A 17,500-nucleotide genomic window follows, 5' to 3' on the forward strand; every position below is an offset into this window, starting at 1 on the left:
ACAGTTTTGCAATAAAAGAAAGTACAGTCTTGTTTGTTTAGAATTGGTTTCTCGCAAGCAATTAGCAGGCCCTCCGTTATTTTCCTCCGAAAAGTGGTTTTCTCAGTGCACGCAATGTTCCATGTGTATGCGTGGGTTGGATGTTTTGCGAGGTGACGGGCTGGCTCGGAGTTATGAGACTTATTCTCTTGTTTTGCCTTTCGCACTGCAAAGTTCCTTTTTGTTTCCCCAATGTATGTAGTAATATTATTGCCATTTTCAGGCAGACTTGTCAATTGCTGCCGTGGCATGAAATCAACCATATTCACTTGTAGCAATTGATCATATTGAAATTGGGAAGGACAACATTGTTTTCTTTAGGTTTAGTTTTTACACAGAAAGATTTTTGGTCTCACAACAACAAAAAGGCCTCGTACAGTTAACATAAGAAGGTTGTCATGCAATTTACACACAACACCAGCAATAACTTGATCACAAGACTGAGGGGAAAAATTCTCTGTGGATGTTTTGCACATAACAAAATTGTATTTACTTTGTTGATCGTCTGATTATTAGCCTCCTATCAATCTTTTTTTTTTTGTTACTTAAAAGATGCCCAATTATCCTTTGCTAACATGTAGGTTGGACGTTGGTGGTGGAAAAGCCTTATAAATGCAACCAATGCGGCAAGTGTTTTAGCCGTGCAGGAAATTTAAGGTCACATGAAAGAGTGCATACTGGAGAGAAGCCTTATAAATGCAACCAATGCGGCAGGTGGTTTAGTCACAGTCAAAATTTAAGGACACACGAAAGAGTCCATAGAGGAGAGAAGCCCTACCAATGCAAACAATGTGGCAAATGTTTTTGCCGAGCTGTAGATTTAAGAAGACATGAAAGAATACATACTGGAGAGAAGCCCTATCAATGCAAGCATTGTTGCAAGTGTTTTAGTGAAGCAGGAAGTTTAAGGGCACATGAAAGAGTCCATACTGGTGAGAAGCCTTATGAATGCAAACAATGTGACGAGTGTTTTAGCAGAGCAGAAAGTTTAAGGACACATGAAAGAGTGCATACCGGGGAGAAGCCTTATGAATGCAACCAATGTGGCAGGTTTTTTAGCGAAGCAGGAAGTTTACGGAGACATGAAAGAGTCCATACTGGAGAAAAGCCTTATGAATGCAAACAATGTGGCAAGTGTTTTAGTCTAGTAGGAACTTTAAGGAGTCATGAAAGAGTGCATACTGGGGAGAAGCCTTATGAATGCAACCAATGTGGCAGGTGTTTTAGCGAAGCAGGAAGTTTAAGGACACATGAAAGAGTCCATACTGGAGAAAAGCCTTATGAATGCAAACAATGTGGCAAGTGTTTTAGCCAAGCAGGGAATTTAAGGACACATGAAAGAGTCCATACTGGAGAAAAAAGCCTTAGAAATGCAACCAATGTGGCAGGTGTTTTAGCGGAGCAGGAAGTTTATGGAGACATGAAAGAGTCCATACTGGAGAAAAGCCCTATGAATACAACCAATGCGACAAGTGTTTTAGTCAAAGGCCAAATTTAACGACGCATGAAAAAGTGCATACAGGAGGGAAGCCCTATCAATACACACTGGCTAGGACTGTGAAAAGTGTTTTAGCGAAGCAGGAGATTTAAGGAAACATAAGGGTCCACACTGGAGAGAAGTATTATAAGTGTACATGTAAGCCAATAGGAAAGTCTTTCGCCTCTGAAGAAGTGTCAGGAAACATGAAAAAGCACACGAAAGTTCTGTAATTGCAAATGAACACAAACTAGAGGTCCATTGCCCCTGCACTTGGCAATAACATAATTCAAAAGAGGTTGTCAAACACAGCTGATGTGTGTGTCAGGAAGAATTGAGCGGCGAGGATCTTCTTTTTGCACACTATCAAAATCATATGACGTTTGAGGAGCGGTCAACTTAAAGTAGTCGGCTTTTTAATGAATTTTGTTTTGGAATTTTTTTGCTCTTCGTCGATAATGAGGTTGCCCTTTGTAAATTTAAAAAACCTGCCATTTGCCCATTGTTAGCTGTCGTTGGACGTTGCTTCCGCGTCATATGCATTCAGCCTTTTCCTAAGCTGCTTTGAAAATCAGACCATTTCTATCTCTAAACACTGTGTATTTTTGGTTGTACCAGTTTTAATTGTGGCAGTGTCCTTTAATGCGTTGTCAAAATAGTATTTTAAAGATTCCGCTAGAAATCAACGATTTTTTAAGCACCACAGGCACCGTAAAATTCCCCGTAGAAATAGTAACTTCGGTTTGTATGGGAAAAAGAAAGAGCGAAGAAAAGGAGGCAGGAAGGCGCCTTTTAATACAATACAATACATACTTAAGGACGGTGCCTACTAATTCAAAGGTATTTTTGCGCGGTTTATTGACTATGTGGGAAAAGCAGATCTTAACAAGTGTTATTGAAATCCAAAGAGAAAATTGGGGGTAACCACGCATTTTTCGAAGATAATTAATCAACAATATTTGTAAAAAGCTTTAAAATACAAAGCAATGTATGGCGTTCTTTTCCAACTTCAAGCTTAATTATCTCTGAAAAGTGCGTGGTTACCCCCAATGTTCTTTTTGGATACCATAAGCACTTGCTAAGTTCTGCTTTCTCCGCATAGTTTTGAACCGCGCAAAAATATCCCTGTGTTATTAAGCACCGCCGATGGGAGATCCGAGTATCTGGAGATGCGCAGAACGTATGCGCAATAACAATAGTAGGCACCGTCCTTAATTGACCGCTCCCCATAGGGGCTTTTCAGGGCCAATGAAACACAACGAAACGACGGAACAGAACAACAACTGCTACGAATCCCAACCGACCAGAGGCAAACCAGTTGACTATTTACAAGTGCAGCTGGGAAGTTGAACCAGGGACAACCAGGATCAAATTCAACGAGTGGTCAGAGCGGGTCTTGAACCCGGGATCTCTGGATCTCAAGGCAAGCGCCCTAAGTCGTGCCGAAGTCAAACTATTTTCCGCAAATACATCGTAACCAACAAATAGCATCGTGTGAAAGTGTTCCTTGAGGAAAAATTCGTTGTGTTAGTCAAGGAACTTTCCAGGGAGTCCGACTCTTTTTAATAGATCTCTTCACGGTTCTGGTGGAGGGGGGGGGGGGGGGCAAACACTGCTTCATGTATCAGTCTAATTCAAGAACGCCATCCACCCCCGCCCCCCCTGCCTCCGTGTGATGGGGAATTTGATGCGGAACGCAGCCCGCCTGGTCGGCCATTTGACTTTGGGGAAAAGTGTTGGCCAGCGGTGACTAGGTAAGGGATTACGTATCCTCAGGCAATTGCTCGTGTTATTCCACGAGGGTTGACTGCGGTAGAGTAGCCTGAACAGAAGCAAAAAAGGCAAAAGCAACGCGGCTAAGAGAAAGAAACAATGTCACATGATGTCTCTCTACAGGGGACCTCTGTACAAAATAAAACACATTAAGCGTTGATTTGTTGTCATTTTTTTTTTTTCAAATGCACTATCATTAAGGTATGGCCCTTCACGATTTCTCGAAAGTGCGTTTTTCTGCTACACCGACAAAAAGGCCCTTTTATCACAATTTTGTTCGTTTGTTAAAGGTTATCCTTCACGTTTGTGGTTTCAGTGCGGACTTCTTGCAAATGATTGTTTCTTGTTAATTTATGTGTTAGATATTGACGCAAAGATTACAATTAAAAGAGTGTAACAGTTTGAATATTGATATGATTGTTTTAATAATAAAATGGTTTTAAACGTCTGAAACACGGGAAAATTTGATGTTTGACGTTCTGTGAAGTCCCAACCGGTCGGGCATTTGACCGCAAAAACTGACAACATTGTGGGGAACTTGACCAAAATAGGCCTTATTCACGATAGCCGCCATGTTGGTTTTCAAATTGTCATGCAAATTAGCCATGTGTTATGCTGGGGGGCAAACATTGGGCCGGAAAATGGGCTCATCGAAATATTGAAATAACATTGCTAAAAGTCCATTTTAGTATTTAGAATTAAGTACCTTTTATAATAATTTTATATCTTTGGATTGCCTTTGACATTTTGACTTTCTACTTCGTTATCTGCTCATTTTTCACTGAAAAAAACATCGAAGAAACTTGTGTAATCACTCTATTTTACTACTTAGGTGAGAAACATGCAATGAACGTGAAACAAATCATCTGTGTGGCTAAGATGTTCGTTATAACCTCTCGAACTTGTGTTGTTTGCCCCCTCAAAAGTGTGTAGCTAATTTGCATGATAATAGCAGATCCAACATGGCGGCCATCGTGAATAAGGTTTATTGCTCTAAAAGTCAAATGCTTAGGGGTTTGCCCCTTGACTGGTACATAAATTACAGTGAATGTATGGGAATTTTGCTGACTTCGAACCGTTATAAATCCTTTAAGGTCTGACGGTTGTGGATAGCGAGAATACATCTCAAAAAGCACTTATATTGAGATTATTTTCGTGAAGTATGACGACCTGGATCAATCTAAAACGACCATATACGAAATTTGTAAATTTCATCATGAAATCTTCTAAACAAAATTATGCAAATTTCCGTGAAATTTGAGGCGACATGAGATTTCTAAGATCCAATTTTCAGACGTTGTGCCTTGTGCGTTGGTCCAATTTTCCGTTGACTGAGTAATATTAATAAAATTACTAAAAATATCTTTAAATGTTTGAAATCTGCCTTTCTGCAGTCAAGTTATAGAGGTTTGAATTCGGCCAAAATCCCAATGCATTCACTATAATTTTAGCAACGTTTTAACGTAAATCCTCATCTTGTTGCTCACCAAAAGAAAAGACAAGATTCTAAAGTTTTCCTTATCAAAAAAAGCAAAGTTAGCTCCAGTTTAACAACACAAGCCCAAGCCCACAGCCTTACTTACTTTACCAACTTATCAGTACACTAGTCTGGTTTCTTGAGTGGTGGAATAAAACCATTTAGTATCACCCAACTAGTGGACTAATGCAAATGCTGCATTTTGATTGGCTACGCTACTGGAGGACTATTAGTAATACAGTGAACTCTGTAAGTATCAGTCCGATGGGAAGGAAAGGATCAAACCTGTTTCACTTAATCAGTGTCTATCTACTATATTTTTTTCAGGAGCCCATGAGTAGGAGCTTGCCTCTCCCATACAAGCCCTATGAGTCAACCTTTGCCCGTATCTTTCTATTTTCTTCGGCTTCGGCTTCGGCTCCGGCTCTGCACACACTGTTTAGAATGGCCAATCAGAATAAAATTATTGTGGAACAAAGACAAAACTAGCAAAAACAATGTATGCAAATTGTGCCAATTGATGTAAATTGTTGTAAATGTGAATTTCCCGCTGAAGGATTAGTTCTAAAAATAGAAAGATACCTACATCACCTAGACCTTCAAACCAAGGGGCCGCTCCTATTCCTGAGCCACCCTCTCCCGCAGCTTCCACTGCGTCACCAGACCCATCCTGATGGCACCCAGAGCGTTCGCCTAAGCCAGTAAAGCACCTGGATTTGTAATGAGTGGAACTTTGTTGAATTGTTCATTTTTTTTTTTTTTTTAATTTTTAGGGAACAATTTTAGGAAAGGGAAGATGTTGTATTTTGGGAATATTTATTAATTGCCATATTTGAGCATGCCCATATACGGAGAGCCTCTTATAAAGTTTTCTGTGTGTTCAGATATTAAATTGATTCAAATGTGTTCAACGTTCGCGTGTTTCTTGTTCTCGAGTTGTTATCAGCAGCAAAGTAAGAAATTATTATTATTATTATTATTATTATTATTATTATTATTATTATTAATTTAATTTATTATTATTACCACAAGTTAGTATCGATGGTACTGATTCCCTTGACCATCAGGCTTTATCCCATGATGATGACGTCTATTATTATTAACCACAACGTTAACAAAACTAGCATTCTTCCCTTATATTTGTGTGATTGTTAACGATAGAAGCACTGTGACAGTCACTAATGTAGATTAGGTAGATTAGTAGCGCTTTCTGACGTTGAATTTTCTTGTGTAGGTTTTATTCTGCACTTGCACCTTCTTTTGTACTTTGTAAATAAACGAGTTATATCAGTAATTTTCTTGACACGAGAGAAAATAAAAGAGGTTATAGAGTATATCTGCCATACACGCCTTATTTCAGGGTAATTCGCCTCAGGATATTTTTAAATCACTTGCCAGCCTTGGAAATCTCACGTGGGTAGGTAATAGCCAATCACATTTAGAGTTGAAAATGTACGCGTGAAGGGGCAAAGTGCTCAGCGTGGGAATCCAAGCTAAAAATAACCTTGGACGAATTACTCTTGAAATAAGGCGTGTATGGCGGACGTACTCTCTCCTCCTATATTTTGTCTTGCTTGACGCTAATCGACCTCTTTTCCTTTGAGCCGATCAATTTGAAAGCGTCATCTGTTAAACCAACCACAAATGCAATACTGGAAAAAAAGCAAAGGTAAAATAAATTAGCTTTGTCTATCTCTGATACAATGACAACGGAGAGTCTTTTTCAATCTTCGCTGCAAATTGAGCGAACTCAATATTCAAACCGAAAGGTATTTCTTTAGCCCCCAAATATTGAAGGCAGCTTACTCTTTTTGATGTCTCAACACAAGTGAGAATCAGGCACCAACAATTGTGATGATAAGCACATAAATAGTGTCAAGTTTCACACTGATATTTTTCTTAGAAACCAAAATATCAACTTTCAAGAAATTTCCCATTACTTCTGAACAATTCTCAGAAAAAACTGTGGTGCCATAACTAAAGCATCTACGCTATAATTCATGGCCATCATTTTTTTTTTCAAAGTGATAGCGAACAAGAACAAAAAATTCCAAGACATACGTGAATATTGACAGCTCAAATTTCTCAAACACTTCACTTTCCATACCTCCAGCCATGATTGAGAGTCTTACCTGTCATGTCAGGAAAAAACATTAGTGGCATTTATCTTTGTCGAATTTCTTGACAACTAAAAAACGCTTGAAATGGAAATTCGTAGAGCACTCTTTGGCAAGGAATGTGGCAATGCATAGTACGTTTTGGCTCGACATCTGCACCCTGATCCAGTCCACCTTGATGCAAATTTTGATGAGCTCAAGGTGGCGGATTTATGATTCGAATTTAAACTGCTTGTGTTTCTTCGAAGCTCTGCTTTCTTGTGCACTTTCAATTGAAAAACAAAACTACGGGCAGAAGTAAACTAGAAGATTATAAAGGTGTGTCTTGACAGGAAAGTTCAATGCTATCAGTAACATTTTTTTCTTGGCGTGGCGTTTCAAGTGTCAACGATTTTAACACAAAAAAACCGGAACGGCGGACGGTTGCAAAAGCTGTGAGAGGCCACCTTGGAAGTTTTAAGTTAAAGGAGTGAAAAGATCAACTTACCCGGATTCAAAAATTTGGTTTTATCAACGGAGTTGATAATGTAAATTAGCTACCGTACAGAGATTCTAAAAGCTGACGTTTCGAGCGTACGGTGGCCAATTTACATTATCAACTCCGTTGATAAAACCAACTTTTTGTATACTACTTCCCCACCGACGGAACACCACAGTTTCTTTAGAAACTACCCCCTTCATTCATTTGTTACCCGGATTCAGTTTTCTTTTCCGGGTAGACACCTAATAGGCACACACATATATATAAATCTTGAGTATAGCCTATCCTTTGGGTAGAGTGCTAGATGCATTTCGCAGAGCGTAGTCATCTGAAGGTTGATTAGTTCAACCTTCAGATATATACAAATTATGCACAAGTTTGGTTTGACTATGCTATTTATCCATCATATACCCGTTTTAGTATCAAAACCGGTAGCTGTATGCCTTTGACTGGCCAACCGTTGGCACTTGTATTGGAAACCGAAATATCAATTTCTCGATCGGCGAACTGAAAATGCGCCATTTCTACGATAGATATCATTCTCAGGTTGTTAGACACAAGGAACATGTTGTGATTTGCTGATATGAATGCCGTAACAGGAGACAAAAGCAACGAGGAACTAAAGCGCATAATCTTGTTACTTGGAAAGCGAGGAAAGGAATCTCTAAGATGGGAGAACCACGAAGGAAATTTCTGGAATATCATGTTTAATCCGTCTTTAGAAATTTGGAACAACATATCTGGAACTTGCCTTATACTTCAACCTTATGGGAGCACAGCTGAAGATCTTAAGTCCGAAGAAGCCGATGATATCGGAGATGTGGACATCATGATATTTCCCGATTCAGATAATTTGTTGATCCACGACCAAATGATTGAATATTTACCCGACCATCCACTTCATGTTAGGATCAAAGGTGCCGATCATCCAGTGTTGAAGTTTTGCTGTGTGAAAGACACAGGTTACCTCTCCACTTCAGCCTTGAAAACATCGAATGAATTGATTTACGGAGATTTGGGGGACGCACTTGGTTTTACATTTGAATTAATATCACGCGAAACGCCCTCATTTACTCTGCCTCTTGCTTGCCACTTGGAGAACAGCGGCAGCAGTCCGGCTTTAAAAGTTAACTTCGCTCTTCCTTCGGAAGATTTAGCAACTTCACCCTCAATTCACTCATCAACAAGAGGAAGGCAGGAGAATTCCTTCCGGTTCCAGGAGAACGTTATGAATGAGCAAGTCAGGGAAGAGGTTGAGAGTGATGATGACAAAAGTGAAGAGAAACGAGAAGGAGACCGTTCTCTGACTGCAACGGAGTTGGAAGGAAAACGGCAGCTTTTTGCCCAAAAAATGGAGCCGTGTTCTAGTAAAGGCTTGATGAGAACGTTTGGGAGGGACAGAGAAAAACTCGAAACCGAGAAGCAACTAAGAAAAATTCACGAAGAAAAGGCAGCGATGCACTTGTTTAAATACATGTTTGGAAAAGAAGATGACGGAAACGAAGAAAGCTTTAAAGAATCGAAGTTAATAGAAACGGAAATCGAAAAAGAATGTTTTTCCAAGAATACAGTGTTATCTGGAATTGATTTTGTCCCTGCTTTAATGTCCCGTGGATGGCCCAAGGTTGCAAAAACTTGGATCGAACTGGAGCGCAAATGGCCCTCAGCTAACGTGGTCAGACAGATAATTACGGAAGGTTTCCACTTGGTGGCCAAAGCTCCAAAGAAAAGTGGCAATCCGGATTACGACTTTAGGATTTCATTCTCCCATGCAGAATACCTGTTGAGCAAAGAGATGAACGACATACAGCGAGAGTGTTACCGCTGCCTTAAGAAATTTCACCGAGCTTATCTTTCACGTCCTAAAGGACTGGTGACTTTTCATCTAAAGAACGTTTTTCTGCTAACGATTGAAGAAACTGGTGTCCACAAGTGGACCGAAAGCAACAGAGCCGAATGCATGATGAAGCTCCTCTGGAATCTTTTTCAAGTCCTTACAAAGAGACATTTGCCACATTTTTTCGTGAGATCATATAACCTGTTTTGCGTTGACTACATTGAAGAGCCCTGTATCATGGAATCACTGGTAGGAAAAGTCAAAGAGATAATGCAGTATCCCACGAAATTTGCCAAGGAACTGGTTGAGCACCAATAGAGCGGAACGTTTTCAATTTCAAAACAAAACAACTGCTCCAACCAATCAAAACAAACGCAAGCGGTGAAATGAGCCAATCAGAATTTGAAGCAATTACATGTAACCGGCGCAAAGCGCGGGAAAATGCACGCGTGCAAGTGACGATTGCTTTTGGTTTTGTTTCTCATTGGTTGAGAAAGTGGCGAGAGTTTTGCTGGCCAATCCCAGAGCGAGACAGTACAAAACCAAAGCAAACGCAATTGATCTTCGACATCCAACTGAAAACCGCTTTATTCCATAGATATGGAATGAACAGGATTCGTGTACCACCATTCCATTATTGTAGAACCTATAATCTTGGACAAAACTACTTGAGAAAACAGCGCATTTGGAGTCCGAAAATCCTTCTGTAATACCTCAACAAAAGAAAAAGCTGAAGTAACTTCTCCCTACACCAACCCCTATTCAACGTTGAATTTAAAAAGCTTCTGGTGATAGGGAAACGTTCAGGAGGCGTAAACAACATTGATTAGGGGAAGAGGGGCTTTAAAATTCAGTTGATTGTTGTCTGGAACTGAATGGAAGGTCTTTATGGCGCAGCTTTCTCACAGCAGTTTTGTCCCATGGAAATATACCAACTGAGTAATAATGGGCAAACTGACACTACCCTGGTTTCAATGTTTTTTTGAAGACCCACCAAGTATTAGCTATACGGGCTAAATTTAGGGCCCATTTCCATTAATAATTTTTTCGAAGAACAAAGTGTAGTTTTTTTTGGGTTGGCTGCGCTTGCGTAAGATTTCTCTGTCTCGTAGAAGGCAATTCGAGAGGGATTCGGGATCTCGGGATCTCTTCCTCAGAGGCAATCGCGATGACCACTAAACCACGGAGACTACGTGACAAATTAATCAGGAAATATGTTTTAATGAATTGTGTGCCTCACCGGAAACGAGTTTTTGTGCTTTCGTGGCGCACAATTCAATATCCGCTTATCGTATGACTCTGTAACAGATATCGTAAATTTATAATTTTCCCGGTATTGCTAAGAAAAAGTATTTAAAAATATATATATAAAAAAAAAAGACTTAAAACTTAAGACTTGCAAAGCATCAGTTTTCTAGTTTTGATTGAAATCAATGGCCCAATATAAAACTAGAGACGCATAATCCGTCTGGACGAATTATCCGTCTGGTCGTTTAATCCGTCCAGTATAAATACGGGACGAACTGTAAAGCACAGTATTAGTTCGTCTTATAGTTCGTCCCGTTTATACTAGACGGATTATGCATCTTTGTTCAGGTGCTTCGTTTATGCGAACACACTTTGTATCCTACTGCTAAGAGACCACTGGCTTTCTGTAACGAGGTGTTCATTCCGGCATCTAAGTTTGTCTGTCGGTGCATTTGTACACACAGACGGATTATCAACCTTAGTTCGTCTGCCAAGACGAACTAAACAGATAGTTCGTCTTGACGGATAATCCGTCTGTTGCCCGTATTTATACACGGACGGATTATCAGACGAGCTAAAAAATTCTTGCCCAAGTTCGTCCAGACGGATTATCCGTCTCTAGCATAAATTGGGCCAATGGGCCAATGCCGTTAACAACAGTTTTAATGTAAACAAATATCCACGATCGCAGTTAACCCTATCGTTGGGTCACGGAATGATGTTTAACAAGATATTGTAACATTAAAAAAAGAACCACTGAAATACTGTGAACTTAAAGGAAGCCGGCCAAAAATCCTTTGAACAAAGTGTAGGCTACCCGTAACCTCTTGTCTTTATGAGGTTTCCCTCAGGTCAAATATTGGCGGTTTTAGCCCTTGAATCTTAACAAACTCTACAGTCCGTACTGTCCCTGAAGTAACTTGTTTTCAAAGCAAAAACGAAATTTTTTGAGGCGCATACGTTCTCGCCACAAATTTCCGTCTTAGGGCATTCCTTTTATTCACTATATTCCTGACTTACGTGGTGATGAGCATCAAATAAATGTATCAGTATCTGTGGAAGCTCCTTGACAATGGAATTTTCCTTGACAAGAAGTCAGGCTTTCTTCCTCGCCGTCTTGAAGCAAACCTTAGGTATTTGTCACTTCGCTAGGCTTAATATAGACTCTGACTACTTATTTTTAAAGAAACGTTTGTTTATCTTGTTATACAATGGATAAGTACCCGATTAGGGTTTGGCTAGGGAGCTTTCAACCAAGTAACAAAAGTGCGTTTAATCCATCGCAACTCTAAGAGTTAATTTCGGCAATGCACAAGCTGCTCTGGAGAGGATGTCCAAAGTCACTTACCTCAATGGCAAATGGAAAATGTAAATCCTTTGTCTATAGTTGAAGTGCACCTAGCTTCTCTAAGGTAGTTTATGGACACTCCACTCAAATAACGAGAACCAAATAAAACATAACACTGTTTTAAAAAAATCCAAGAGATGGGACGCTGATCAGTTGGGTATTCTTTGCAGTCCATTCAAGGGCCATTCAGTGTTCTGATTACTGGGTATGTTAACAAAAAGATCTGTAAAACGTTGCTGGTTTCTTGAATTCTTTGACGGTGGTTGGTCAATAAACAATTGATTCACATTATAGGCTATGAGCTGATACTCTCGACTACTGCATTTCATTGATTGTTCTCGGTTAATTAAACAATCAATACGTACGCATAAAAAAGATCAGCGTCCCAATTGTTATCTCATTATTACTGCAGTGTCGATTTTCCCGAAAAACGGTCAATCTAATGGGATTTCAAAATCAACGTTTTCTTGCGAAGCTTCACTTAGCTGAAGACCGTTGAAAAAGTAAAGGACAAGCTGCGTTCCGGAGCCAGCGGGTATATAGCGATTCAAGTCAAAACAATTTTCAGAATTAGCGTCGTGCATTCGTTTTATTATAGCGTCTTCATTTCCAGGCGCAAAGTCATCTTGCTTAAAAACGTATTTGCACACTTCGACTACACTTTGGATCCCTTCGAGCACGCGGCGCCTCATGTTCTGTTCAGAGCTGACCAGCATCCTGTAGAAAGCCAAGTCCCAACTAATATCAAACATTTTTGGGAATTCGTCGACACGGACGATACCGATCTTTTCTATTTCCTTGAGACCATCCACCAAAGACCTTTCCAACGGATCAAGGGCTTCAAGTATGCAATCGGTCGTGTGTTCTTTAAACGCCATATCGATCAACTCCTTGCTCACACTGAGGAAGAAATCTTTCAAGTCATGGTACCGAAAATTTGCAATAGAGCTTCTTTCTTGACAAGGCGATTCCTGTCGCTTGTCTTTTGTGTTAGCACACCCTTTGCATGGAAAATCTGTTATTTCTCCAGCTCCATGTTCCCCTGTTTTGGCGATGTCTGTGTCGCTGTGTGGAATATATTGGTTTTCTTTTACTGCTGTTTCAAATTTGGAGTGTTTGTCCTGCATCAGCGGTGTTCCAAATTGAACTGGATTGTTTCTTATCTGCGTAAGTACTCCAGCCAAGGATTCCAGAATCTTGGGGTTTTTGATGTAATCTGTACCAAAAATGTTCCAAGACCTCACAAAGAAATGATGCAAAAACTTCTTTTCCAGAGCTTCGAAAAGGTTGTCGAACAGCATCATCATACATTTCGATCTGTTGCTTTCGGTCCACACCTCGGCACCAGTCTCTTCAATCGTTTGCAGAAAAAGGTTCTTGAGATGAAATGTCACCAGACTTTTGGACTCTTTAGACAGATAAGCCCGATGATATTTTTTCAGGCATCGGTAACACTCTCGTTGGATGTCATTCATCTCTTGGCTCAACAAGTATTCCGAATAGGAAAACGAGATTCTGAAGTCACGATCTCCCTTACCACCATTCTTTGGAGGCTTTGCTACCAAATGGAATCCTTCCTGAGCTACCTTGCAGACCATATATGGCGATGGCCACTTACGCTCCCTTGTGGTCCACTCTCGTGCAATTTTGGGCCATCCTGGGCATCTGAAGGCAGGGACAAAGTCAAATCCACCCACTAGCTGTGATTGCTTGGTAACTGGGGAAGTTTTCCTCCTTGAGAATTTCTTTATTGGTCCAAACAGATGATCAAAGAAGCGATTTTGTTTTTGTTTTTCAAATTGTCTCTTTTCGTCTTGTTCTGTACCATACTGGTATGGAAAGCGTGACTGGTCTACATGGGTGAATTTTCCATTTCTTTTTTTTTCTTGTTCCGCATCTCCCATTTCAGGTACCTTTTTACATGCATTTTGTTTTGAGAATTGATAACTGTCGTCTGACAGCGCTGGCTGGGGAAAAATAGATTCTTGGTTTTCAGGGGCCGTCGGTTTGCAATGTGCTGCTGTTAAAAAAGGCCCTTGCAAGCACTTTTGCTCTGTTGCATCACCACTTTGTTCTTCACAGGAGCATGTCGTAGAGCAGCTATATTTTCCAGTTGCATCCTCTAACTTTTCTCGTTTTTTCCGGTCGTCGTTTCGGTTTTGAATCCCAATTTTGACAATTCTTTCCCTGAGGTCTTTGCCTCGGTCGCTCCAATAAGCCTTTTGAAGGTACTGTATAATTTCGGCAGGGTCGTTTAGCCCTTGGCTGCTCAAATCGATTCCAATATCGTTCATGAACTGTGTAACATCGTCCATAACTTTGGCATGTTTTCTAGTATAAGGAATTCCCATTGCTTTGTATAAACCGATCACCAACCACTCCCACTCAGCCGTGCGGATATCTTGCGCAGCAATCTGATTTTCCGTTCGCTCAATCGGTTCGAAAATAGAGCCATGCCGGTTCCTTTGAAAGTCAAGGGTAGTAGCTGGACTATTTTCGTTCTTCGTAAGCTGGGAAGTACTTTGCACAATGGATGAGAAATCTTGGGACGATACCCGCTGGATTGCGCTCATAATGAGATCATGTATATGAGACGCTGATTCCCCATAAATCGCTGGGTGGAAATTCCTTAAGGCTGAACTGGCTACGTACTCAGTGCCTTCCACAAGGCAGGACTGTAACAAAGGGTGATCGGCCCCTTTGATCCTGACGTACCCTGGATTGTTGGGTAAGTATTCGATCAGTTCATCGTTGATCATCAAATCATCTGAGTTAGGGAAGATTATGACATCCACATCTCCAACATCATTGGGTTCCACGTTTTTTAAGTCTTCTGCTGCACTCCCAGTTGGTTGAAATGTAATGCGATGTCCACAACTTTTGTATAAGAGCTTTAACCCATAAAACAAGACATTTTCGGTGTGCTGCTGCCACTTTTCACCTTCCTTTCCACGTTTCCCCAGAGATGTGAAAACAACATTTAGTTTCTGGGTTTCCGCATCCTCTCCGATTATGGTGGACATTTTTACCAGTTCCTAAAATTTCTGTAAGAATACAGGTTTATTTATGCATGGTAAGAATCGAAACTGCGGGATGTTTTCAAGGAATTGATCAGGCTATATTTGGGCTGTTACCTTTTTCATGAAACCCAATTTGTAGGTGCGGGAGTAAAGTAGATAACAAAGTCATGAATTTTTTTCACATGAAATTTCGCTTTCCGAGGAGTTTGTAGTGTCATTTATTACTGGGTTGCCTATGGCAAACCAGTTGGAATCTGTGTTTAGTTTCGTGTTTTTTTAATTTATTTTTCCGTGTCGGTAAAAGTCTTGCCTGTCACTCCCCTGCTAAGTAGTGGCTTTGTGCATAGAGTCTTGTGTATGTATTTTGTTAGGTTTGAGGAGGCTGGGGGAATACGTAGATTTCCTTGGTGCACACAGATGAACGTTTAAGACGAATTTTTTTTGAACATCGAGCAATAAAGCGCGCCAGCGGCCAAAAATCCCATAAGAGCTTGCGCGCATCTTACTTACAGATCAGGACTTGTACCGTCGGCCATATTGTGTCGCGGTGGAAGAGCACATAGAAGTTGTGTTGAGTGCAAGCGATTAGCCAACCATTTTACACAGGTATTTCATTCAGTCACTTCGGAAAGATCTGTAAAGCTTTGAAAAACGTTTTGAAGCGGTGAATTTATCGTATTTAGTTTAACCTTCTTGCAAGGTTATAACCAGTACGCAAATTGTTCGAAAAGATCTTTCTGCCGTAAGATTTCGAGTTCTCCGACTCTGCTAATAAGAGATCCAGTCTAGAATTAGTGTGTCAAGACTTGCTTTTGGACTATCTTGAGATTGCAAACCTAGGATGAATTCAAAATATACTTCTATTAAAATAGTGTGAACAGTTCTTTTGTCATTGCCTTGTCTGTGACCGGTGATCTGATATTCGAGTTAGAGGTAGTCAAGTTGATGTGGAAGCAGCTTCTGTCACTTGCGTTACGGTTCAGTGAGGTTTCCTACAGATCGTTTTCGGACTGCTGTTGTCGTTACAGCTCGGTGTACTCTATCGCTAGACCTTGCAAAAGGTAATTTTGTCCTTTTCTTTTTTTTTGAAAGGTAGAGTATTCGTGGATAGGTTCCTTTCGAGTTGATTTTCATATTATCTCGCGCACACTTCTTCCGTAGAAAGATTCGTGAGACCCCCAGTGTTTAAGTGTTTCCTTTTCAGTTCCCCCTTTAAAATTACACATCAAGATTGTATTCAGCTTAGCTTCAATTGTCAACTTTCAATTTCGATTGTTGAGTTGAATTTATCATAAAATTTGCCACAAATGTTTCATTTTCCAATTCACTAGAGTTAAGTCTAGCTTATATCAAAGTTAAAAAAAAGAGTTATTGAAGGTTTGATCTTTGTGAAGAATTGAAAAAAAAATAAAAAAAAAGAAAGAAACTAGTCCCAGCTGAGCCACAGAGATTGTAAACAATGTCTTCATCAGTACTTACTTATAGTATATGTAAAAAAAACCTACAAGGAAGAATCTCGTCCCATAAATGATGTTAAAGGAAAAATGTCAAGCCTGTAGGAATACCACTATCCGCCTCTGATGTTCAGCGTCCAAATGCACAACTCCCCTGTACAAGCTAAAACATTTATAGTCACTACCAAAGTCCACTTATGTCCAGGTTTGACCCTAATTAGATACACGCCCAATTTTGACATCCAACACAAAGTGTCCCTTTAAGTCTAAGCATTTGCTACCTATTTTCAACAATAAGCTAAGGGTAAAGGTCAGCATTATTTTTAGCTTTGGGTAAATGCAGCAGCTAATCTTCACTTAAAGAGTAGCATTTGGGGGACACTTTGTGACATAAATTGTCTGTATTCTGAGACACAAGTGATGTTGAAGTTGGTGAAAAGAGCAAGGGGACACTTCGTGACGCTTATTGAAATCCGCATCTAATTAGGGTCAAACCTGGACATATCTCCAAAGTCAGTAGATGATTTGTTCCCTGAAGCTAAGAAAACTTTTTTGGAAAAAAAGTTTGGCTGTGTGGCCCTCATAAGCAGTATAAGGTGCTGTGGTGCATGTTATGTAAGGTTGCACAGGCTGTCACCCAGTGAAAATATATAGTTTACGTCATAGAAAGTGCGGCGTACGGGGTTTTATTCACGAAACACACGAAAACAAACAACGAGTGAATAAAACCCCGTACAAAGCACTTTCTATGTCGTGAACTGTTTATTACACATAAGACGAGAATTTTCACTAAAATAGTTTTCTGAACGCAAATTAGAAACAAAAACTCATTAACAATAGAACCAAATGCAAATTTAATATAATTCAATTACAAAGAACGATTTGCACGAGTGATTGGCATGGAAACGCCTTTACGCTATCGTTGATTGGTTATACTTCCACATGTGAAAATAAAGCGTATAGATTTGTACAAATGAGCTTTATGGAATAAAATTCTCATGTTATGTGTAATAAAAAAGTGTTCCACAGCCCCTGTCTGCAAACAATTCTATTCAAAATCAAGTTGGTTTTGCCCCAGTGTCATATGAACTGACGTCAAAGCGAACTCAGCAGAGGATTTGAAACAAACTTTAAAACTGCACAAGGTAAAAAGTGGCTGAACTTAAAACAGAAGTTGAAAACATGGGTGCCTCAAATGAACAGATCTGCCAGGAAATTCTTGAAGGCCA

At 40.0% G+C, this 17,500-nt stretch overlaps 3 protein-coding genes and 1 long non-coding RNA gene across 4 annotated transcripts in view; 2 read left to right on the forward strand and 2 right to left on the reverse strand.

Annotated features, from left to right (window-relative positions):
* Window positions 1–3,742, forward strand: part of LOC138040708 (zinc finger protein 709-like) — a 5,648-nt gene extending 1,906 nt beyond the window's left edge. Inside the window, exon 2 of the mRNA XM_068886385.1 lies at window positions 621–3,742. Within this exon, the coding sequence (XP_068742486.1) occupies window positions 621–1,537 (917 nt within the window). The 3' untranslated portion in view covers window positions 1,538–3,742. The remainder of the gene's footprint in view (window positions 1–620) is intronic.
* A 4,204-nt stretch (window positions 3,743–7,946) lies between these two features.
* Window positions 7,947–11,111, forward strand: LOC138043697 (uncharacterized). Its single transcript, XM_068890099.1, has one exon. It carries the CDS (start codon window positions 7,948–7,950, stop codon window positions 9,517–9,519), a length of 1,572 nt encoding a protein of 523 aa, XP_068746200.1. The 5' UTR covers window position 7,947; the 3' UTR covers window positions 9,520–11,111.
* On the reverse strand, window positions 10,407–14,682 carry LOC138043693 (uncharacterized). The gene has a single exon (XM_068890092.1). It carries the CDS (start codon window positions 14,554–14,556, stop codon window positions 12,232–12,234), a length of 2,325 nt encoding a protein of 774 aa, XP_068746193.1. The 5' UTR covers window positions 14,557–14,682; the 3' UTR covers window positions 10,407–12,231.
* Window positions 14,683–17,221: 2,539 nt separating this feature from the next.
* The window catches only part of LOC138043709 (uncharacterized), a 3,135-nt gene continuing 2,856 nt past the window's right edge, over window positions 17,222–17,500 (reverse strand). Inside the window, exon 3 of the long non-coding RNA XR_011131315.1 lies at window positions 17,222–17,500. This exon is cut by the window's right edge and continues 956 nt beyond it. This is a non-coding gene — a long non-coding RNA (uncharacterized lncRNA).

Source organism: Montipora capricornis, chromosome 3 (assembly GCF_036669925.1).
Source record: "Montipora capricornis isolate CH-2021 chromosome 3, ASM3666992v2, whole genome shotgun sequence".
In the NCBI taxonomy this organism is placed as follows: Eukaryota; Metazoa; Cnidaria; class Anthozoa; order Scleractinia; family Acroporidae; genus Montipora; species Montipora capricornis.

Bases quoted from the DNA above. Each gene is read 5' to 3' on its own strand.
- LOC138043693 (XM_068890092.1), bottom strand. From the start codon at position 14,556: ATGATCAACGATGAACTGATCGAATACTTACCCAACAATCCAGGGTAC.
- LOC138043697 (XM_068890099.1), top strand. From the start codon at position 7,948: ATGAATGCCGTAACAGGAGACAAAAGCAACGAGGAACTAAAGCGCATA.